Source organism: Drosophila willistoni (assembly GCF_018902025.1).
Source record: "Drosophila willistoni isolate 14030-0811.24 chromosome 2R unlocalized genomic scaffold, UCI_dwil_1.1 Seg200, whole genome shotgun sequence".
Taxonomy (NCBI): Eukaryota; Metazoa; Arthropoda; class Insecta; order Diptera; family Drosophilidae; genus Drosophila; species Drosophila willistoni.
Window position 1 is genome coordinate 2958051 of NW_025814051.1, and position 8624 is coordinate 2966674.

The following is an 8624-nucleotide window of genomic DNA, read 5'->3' on the forward strand; positions in this document are numbered from 1 at the left end:
TTGAACAATGTTCTTATCGGTTGACCTTACCTTACCCACAAGTACCTTTAATATAGAAAGATAAAACCAACCCCGTTTAAAATTCACTTTTTGTTTTTGTTTTTTCCTATTTAGGTCAGACTGGGGAATTTCATTAACTTTCAAGTGCCTTCAAATATCAAATGACCTTTCTACGCACTGGAGTGGAAACATCGCAAAGTTCTTTTTTCTTTTCGCTGTTTTTTTTTTAGCCCCCCTCTCCTGACGAACACCCTGCAAAATTCAAAAAGGTGTCAATAAGTTGAGTAAATGTTATGAGAGCAAAAAAAACGAGATATATACTATATACACACAAATATACATATGAAGAAAAAAAATCTGTTAATTGACTTGCCCTGTCTATGGCCAGCAATAATCAAGTTTTGTTGATTTTGCGTGTTTTTTGATATTAAATAATAGAATCATGAGACATTTAAATAGAAGATTGACTGCAAACCAAATTAAGAAAATAAAGAATAATGACTAATGGGAAAAAGAAAAGCACCATTTACAACTTACCCATACATCAGACAATCATTTAAGTTTACAATAATTTCCCCGCTCAATTGATTCATTGCGTAAAAAGGGAATTTCACTTTAGAATCTGTTTTAATACTCTCATTTTACAATAAGCATATTGAAATTGTCTGTTGACAAGTTATTTAGTTTAATGTACATTATTTCGCCTATGAAAACTGGTTCATTAAAAAAATTATACTATTTTAAACCTTTAAATTTTGGCTAACTATCACAAAATTTGTTATTCTTTTGATCAACAGACTGCAATAAAACTATTAGAAACCTATCTTACTTTCAAAACCCCTAAGAAACCTTGTTTTAATTTTCCAAATTTTTGAATTATATTCAGAGAACATTGTTCCTTAATTTTAATATATAATTGCATCCATTAAAGTTTCAAAAATGGTTCACTTTTGCCTGGGAGTCGTCAAAATTTAACTCTTTAATGATTATAAAACTTTTATCAGATTATTTCTAGATTTTAAAGAGCTAAAATCAGAGAGTTAAAAAAATGAGTAAATTTGTATTTTGAATTCATTTATAGATGAATGGCATTTGGAACTACAGGTAAAATTAGCTCTTAGTAATGGTAAAAGTTAAAATAAATATTTTATATTATATAACATGAAAAAAGGGAAATTGTGAATACTTTCCATTAAGTTTTTTTATATCTATATAGCTACCTCTTTATAATAAAGAGTAATTTAAGATCAGCACTTTTTTTTTTTAAAGTCAACTGGTTTTCCGCTGACCGTTACGAAAAACTTGAAGTAGCATAAGAGAGCAAGAATAATTAAGTAAAGAGCATAACGAGAGTATAATTGTTGCTACTCTCTTAATACTCGGCGTATGCATTATAAATTAATTTGTTATCAATATTAAAAATACACGAATAAAAAGTGAAACTGGTTTTGTGTGCTCCTCCTCTCTCTATCTCTCTCTTTTGTAGTTGTTCTCTCTCTTTCTCTCTGTTTCTCTGTCGCTGTCTGTTGTGCCCTCTCTTAGGTGTAGTCTCATGTGCGGTAGCCACAACTCTATAAAAAGTCTCAAACAAATCACAAGATTTTCAGTTAAATTTCAGAATTTGCAATCGACGGTCAACTAAGAAACCAAAAATTAAATATATATATACATACATATATATATAGAAACATATGCATAAAATAAGCCACACTGAAACCAAGTGCCAAAAGTGACAAAACCAAACCAAGTGCTTTATACATAAATATATTTAAAAAGATATTTAGAGTATATATATATTTTGAAATCTTTATATTTCTGTTGAAAATAACAAGAAAAGAAACAAAATACAAAATGTTTAACAAAAGTTATACTAATATAATTTTGGCTAGCACTTTGCTGCTATGTTTAATTACCCTGCCAGGTAAGCATAAATAGAATTTACTTAATTTAATCAAACTAAATAAAAGCACACACATTAGAATATCTTTGAGTGCAGTGATAAAAGAAATGATGGGCACCTGATTAATGGACGTGCCACTTGTTGGGCAAACTTTTCATTCTGTTCGACATATCTCATTATTTGATATGATATGGAATGATATGGTGGTATATGAAATAATATTCAGAATTAAAAAAAAAAAAAAAACAAAATATTCGCTTGATAAACAAAGCTATAAATAAATTTAAAAAAGAAGAAATAAAGAAAGAAAAAAACACTGAATTAAAATTAAATTAAAATGCAAAATCACACACTCAACGAAATACTTTTTGTTGGTTTTTTTGCATATCAGTAGAGAATCATTAAAAAGGGAAAATTATTATTATTATTTTGTTGTCATAAATAATGCATTTGCATTTGCTTGGGGAATTTTGCTCGTTCAGTTTTCCTGTAGCTTCCATTGTTTTGTTCTTTTATTGTGTTTATTTTTGTAATGCGGAAATGTCATCTAACTGACATTAACTTAAACCCGCCCGCGTTTCACTAACTGTCTAATTTATGACGAGATCGAAATGAAAGGTTTTTTCTACCATTTTTGACATTGAATCAGCTGCTGGCAAACGCAAAAAAAACTGCTAATTGAAATTGTTATAGTTACACTTAGCACATGAGAAATCTAAAAACAAACAACAACAAAAATTCCCATTCGAAATGGAAAAACTTGTACGGCCCATTAACACCAGTTGAATGGAGAGAATAATCTATATAATATATATTTTTAATTTTACTTATTTCATATTTCACTGGAAACTAGTTTACTGGAAACTTTTTTTATTTAAAAATTATTTTGATGCAATTTAGAATCATTAAAAATGGGAAACGTTTTATTAAACTGGTCTTAAAATACAAAAATTAATTGTTTTATTTAAATACTTAAACAGACTTGCCAATTTACGTTGATAAACTAAATTTAGTCGGTAATAAAGATCAACAAAGTTTTAAAACTTGGCTTTAAACTATCTTAAAGACACCTACAAAGTATATAACTTGTACACCTTTTGATTTTAGTTGTAAAATTAATGAACATATTCACGAAAAACCGCTTTCAAAATCCCTCAGAAGGATGGCAGTTTCTGGAGATCAAAAATCCGATGATAAACTATTAGAAAAATAATAAATCTTAAAACTTAATTTTGGTGTCGAACGTTTTGTCACTCTATTTATCTATTTTAAACAAAAAATGTATCTCTCGATCTTTTTCTATTCTATTAAACCTTTGATATTGCCGGCTCTAGGTTGAAAATAAAAACAATTCGGTTCTTAACTTGTTTATGCTCCAGGGAACCCTAAAAACCGTTTTTATTTTCGACTTAGATCCGGTTATATCAAAAGTTTGATATGATTCATACTTTGGGCATTGCTTTCGAAACTTTTCTTTAAGTGTCATGCATTAAATTGCTTTAAAAATTCGAGTTGTTAAACCAATTTCAAATAGCTATATCTGCAATAGAAAACTTTCATAGTCACTAGTATAAAGCAATAACCAAACTGGCTAAAACTCTATTTTATAGATCGAAATATTCCTTTTCCACTTAAGTTGGTTTTACCCACTTTATTTATTTAAACTAAATACAAATATTTATTGTTCATTCTATTCATAATCATTTATTATCTGTTTTTAAATTAAATAAATTACCCCAAAATGCAAAAATATCTATTCAATTTGATTGAGCAAGTGTCATTAGAACGTTGTTGATAATCACGTGACGTTGAAGCTCAACGAACCCTCCCCCCCATACAGAACCACATTGTGCTATCAATCATTGTGATTTATGATTGATTTTTGAACAAATCAAACAAGTGTTAAAAAAAAAAAACCCTGTTTCGTATAAACAGGTGAACATATCTTACATATATATTTATATATGTACTATTATCAAATCAGGGATCATCTGGCTCTGGGTGAATGAGTCACTGTGTCTGTGCGTCGAGCCAATAAATTTGTTCATATTGCCGCATTTGCTACTTATATTACTACTGATAAGGCAATTAAAGCAATTAAGGCAATGTAGCCCATCCGATAAAGTTGCCCCACACACATATTTGCCATTGACAAATATTTGTCAAATTAGTTTGATGACGATAACATGCAAATTGGGTTCTGTGGCCAATGTCTTTTGCAGTCCATACAAATGGGTGCCTCTTACTTTCCGGCTACTAGAAGTAGAAGCCATAGTTTCATTAAATTCAACCCGTTTATTTAAAAATGCCTTTCGATGCCAAGATTATATATTGAAAGGCAATTGTGATTCAGTAAGTTTAAGTTAAATAAATTCATAAAATAAATGAGCAAATAATACGCCAAAATACCTTAGCTAAACTGAAACTTCTTGCAATTTTTTGTCTTGCTGGGGCTTTAGACCGTTTGATTTATGATGTTCACATGTTTCAAAGTTTGGCCTTTTGGCCGCTTTGTCATCGACTTTGTCATTTATGGGCTTGTAAATTGAGCACTTTTAACTGATAGATAATTATTTAAATTTAAAAGAAAATAATTGTATCTAAAGTCTAAAGGACAGCCCAATACACCTTGAGATTATAAAGAAAATTGGAAGAAACTTACTAATCCCTGAGTAGTTTTATTACTTTCGATACAGATTCAACTCATTGCTCATCTTTATCGTTCGATTGTTTACTGTTTGATAGCAACTTTTTCCCTTTAGACTAATTTATTTCGCTTCTTTCTTACAGTCTCTCAAGCCGATCTCATGTGCTATGTTTGTGATGACTGTGCCACAATGCCCAAAGATGCCCCCTTGCTGGCATGTAATGAAGATTTCTTTAATCCTGGCGGCAGCACAGAAGCCTCCACAGTGACAACTACTACACCAGCGAGTACAACAGAAGCAGTGCAGAGCACTACACCCATTGAGACTAGTCCAATGACCATCGCTTCAACCACCGAGGAGAGTAGTACTGATCTGGCATCGACAACCACAGAGGAAGTCACTTCAACTTCGACATCAGAGCAGTCGACTGAAAGCACAGAGGCACCCATTCCCACACCAAACACAGCTGGTCCTGTGGAGACTACGACTGGAGTGCCCACACCACCACAAGAGGATTTGGATGCAGTACCAGCTTCAGCAGCTAATACCACGCGGTTGTTGCAGATCGGAGAGGAAAGCTCTAGCAATGTCACACCTTTGGCCATTCGTCAGCGTCGTGCTCTGATCAATACAGATTACAGCTATCACTGCTATATCGTACAAAAGTCAAGTAAGTATTGAAGATTTTGAGAATGATTGAGTCAATATACTTATTTGAAATTATCTCTCTCTCTCTCTCTCTCTCTCTCTCTTGTTGTAGTCAATGGCTCTACGGTCACAGATCGCGGTTGCTCGCGTGTTAGTACTTATCAATCTGTTTGCGGATTGCTAATGGAACAGAATAACAACACTCAGTTGAGCAATTGTGATCCCTGTAGCATGAATGCCTGCAATGGAAGTTCCCTATTGCAAAACTCACTATTAGTCACCTTTCTGATGGCTGCTATCGCTGCCTTGATGCAGGCCAACTAAAAACGATCATTGTCGATAGCATTGTCATTTTGTGATTACCATTATCAACCGGTGTTATATTAGTATTCCTCGTTGTCACTCATTCACATTAGCGAGCTCTCATTTGTTGTAATTTTGTTAAGCAATGAAAACCCACACACACACACACACACGCAAAACATAAACACACGATACACAACAATCGCACCACAAGAAACGAATATCGAAATATATATAAATCTAATTAAATATGTATTTACATGAATAACAAAACAAAAATGTTACAAATTAAAAACTAACAAAATGTAAAACATTAGAAAATATTTACTTAATAAATAAACACATAGAGTTAAACGAAAGATTTAAAATGATTGCTTAATAAAGCGAAGGTTTTTAAACCATGTGACTTAAATTTCGTAAATATTTATTTATTTTCCTCTTCAATATTCATATTCATCGTCTAATTAGTCTTCTTTTATTTACATTAAATCTATTTCTAATCAATGCTCAATACGTCTAATATGTTTGTTGTAATTATGAAATCAAAATATATTCGGAAAAACATAACGGAGGACTCTAAAAGGTTCAGGCAAAGCATTGTAAGTGGAGTATCGATTTGGTTATAAAGATATGTCTAGAACGTCCACATGGTACCGAATAGATTAAACTTAGTTAATAACACAGATGATTTTCATTCACCATTAAAAAGCCTGATCATAGAAATAACGCCAAGCCTAGTTAGTTAAAACAATTTTACTAGAATACAAACCCAACTGATATACGATAATAGAATAATCCAAGAATAGAAAATTTTTGTTCACTTTCAGTCCGATGCGACTTATTTCTATAGAGATGACCAAATGCAAGATCCATATTCTATAATAAGGATAAAACACCTTAATAGAGATCTATAAATGAACGGATCATTGAATTCTTCGCCAAAATGGAAATGTGTGTCTTAAAATGAAAATATTTGAACATATCCTAGTAGTTGAACAAAATTTAAAATTGTCTGCATATATGATTTAATGAATAGTAAGAAAAAAAGTGGACCCAGGTCTTCGACTACAGCTTGCATCGATTACTTTTTGGCAAACAACAGTTGACTTTATTTAAATTGACTGTTAAAAAACGTTTGTATAGGGGAAAAAAATTGTCCGATTTAAGGGGTTTTCCGGCAATTATTTATTGTTTTTGAGATGTATTCTGCTATTCGGGGGAATCAAATCCAATGGGATCAATAACTATGAAGATTGGTTCCGCAGATCTCGAGTTATAAGTGGTTGAACAAACCCGACTTTCTTTTATATATGTAGATATATGATCAAACATTTCTCCTATATATATTTTTATATTTCTCTTTATAAATTTTTGAGTTTTTATCTAACTTCTTGAAATACTATTAGTATTATTATACCAAACTACTATTTTCATTTGTTATGGTATTTCTTTTAACATTCGAGACGTTGTATAAACTTATATGGCCTATGGGTAAAACATTTGTTATTTTATTACTTTAAACACTTGAACTTTTTATTAGGCCATTACATATGACAAACACATATGTACTTTTCTTGTTGACTTAAGTTATAATCGCTTGTGTAGAAAGGCTTAGGTTTATTTTAAATAGATAAATGGACTTGGGCAAATAGAGTAGTAATGTCATTGCATCTTATCGTGTGGGGAATCACTTTTCAAACTTTTGTTGATCAACTTGACGTATACGTAATTTAAATTACTCATACGATAAGTAATTTTGTTTTAGCAAATATTTGTTGAAATAATTAAATGCATACTTTTAGGCATTTTTTTATGCTACAAGATTATAGCCAAAAATTTTCATCGATAAGATAAGATAGACTCATATTGAATAAGAATTTCAATAAAAAAAAAGCAAAATCAAATAATAGACACTGACTGCAAAAAATTTATATACCATTATCACAAATAAAAAAGACATAAATCATTAAGCAAATCTTTATGACTGAGTATAAACTGTATAGATATACACCACTCTCCTCTCATCACCTCATGTACATTAATGCAAATATGTAGATACATGACTTATTACTATTAAGAGACCTTATAAATCTAGAGCTGAAGGCCTTCGCTGCCGTAGCCACGTAATAAGCGAGCGTATTCACTATTAATACTATAATTTTACTCTTAAATAAATGAATAACATATATATAGACATAAATTTCAAAAGAGGCTTCATCTTATCTGCAAACACCGAATTCTTCGATTGCATTACCCGATAATCTCGGTCTATATGTGGGTTTGAAATTCCTGATGCGTCGTATTGAATGAACACTACGATTAGCAAATTTTAGTCTTACTAGTTCTTTGTCTTATCAGCATGGACAAAATTAATTGAAGGTAATTGAACTTTAATGCGTTGAGCAATTACACTTTTCGTATTTGATTTTTTGACAATTTCCTATAGAATTTCTCTTGAATTAGATCAATATTTGTTGAGCTGTGTAAAAGTAGTATTCATGCCATTGTAGTTTATATCTTTTATTTACCTTGTTATGGGGTTCAAACTTGTCAAGATTTTGATATCTGTAAAATCTTTAAGGGCTATCTGAATGCGTGGTAATATTTCTTATAAGCAATAATTGAAGCTATATGCAGCCAGATAAGAAAAATATATGAAATGGTAGTGAGAGAGAGGGGGAGACAAAAAAAAACCCCATTTCTAATGGAAAGTTATTTCATGGTCAGAAATCTCATCGATTATAGTTAAAACAAATGTCAAAAAAAATTAATGGATGAGTCATGCAGCATATACTAACTAAATTCCACGAAACTGAAACCTAAACTCGCCGCATAATTGATAATATCAGTTTTTATTTATCATAAAAGGAATATAAATTCCTAAACAAAAAAAAAAAAATAATAAAAACTTAAACCGACTTAGAAATCAATTTAGTTGATTAGATTCGAACCAGGTTATTATACAAATTTCTAGCCACAGGGTCTAAGAGAATTGTAGAATTGCGTTACTTTCGAAATGATTCAGGGGACTGGCCCGCAATTGAAGTTTGATGCCTCTTTTAAACAACTTTATTGATTCCTAGAATAAAATTGCAAAAACTTATCAAATGAAGTGGTCATTAACG

The 8624-nt window shown here is 31.0% G+C and overlaps 1 protein-coding gene across 1 annotated transcript; it reads left to right on the plus strand.

Moving 5' to 3' along the window:
* The first annotated feature begins 1810 nt into the window (after positions 1-1810).
* Positions 1811-5774, plus strand: LOC111518514 (flocculation protein FLO11). Its single transcript, XM_023175460.2, has 3 exons — positions 1811-1921; positions 4691-5218; positions 5309-5774. Exons 1-3 carry the CDS (start codon positions 1852-1854, stop codon positions 5518-5520), a joined length of 810 nt encoding a protein of 269 aa, XP_023031228.1. The 5' UTR covers positions 1811-1851; the 3' UTR covers positions 5521-5774.
* The last annotated feature ends 2850 nt before the right edge of the window (positions 5775-8624 follow it).

What these genes read in the sequence shown, in the direction of transcription:
- LOC111518514 (XM_023175460.2), top strand. Translation starts at nt 1,852, where the DNA reads ATGTTTAACAAAAGTTATACTAATATAATTTTGGCTAGCACTTTGCTG. An exon ending in ATGTTTAATTACCCTGCCAG is followed by an intron (nt 1,922 to 4,690) that starts GTAAGCATAAAT and finishes TCTTTCTTACAG; the next exon opens with TCTCTCAAGCCGATCTCATG. An exon ending in CTATATCGTACAAAAGTCAA is followed by an intron (nt 5,219 to 5,308) that starts GTAAGTATTGAA and finishes CTCTTGTTGTAG; the next exon opens with TCAATGGCTCTACGGTCACA.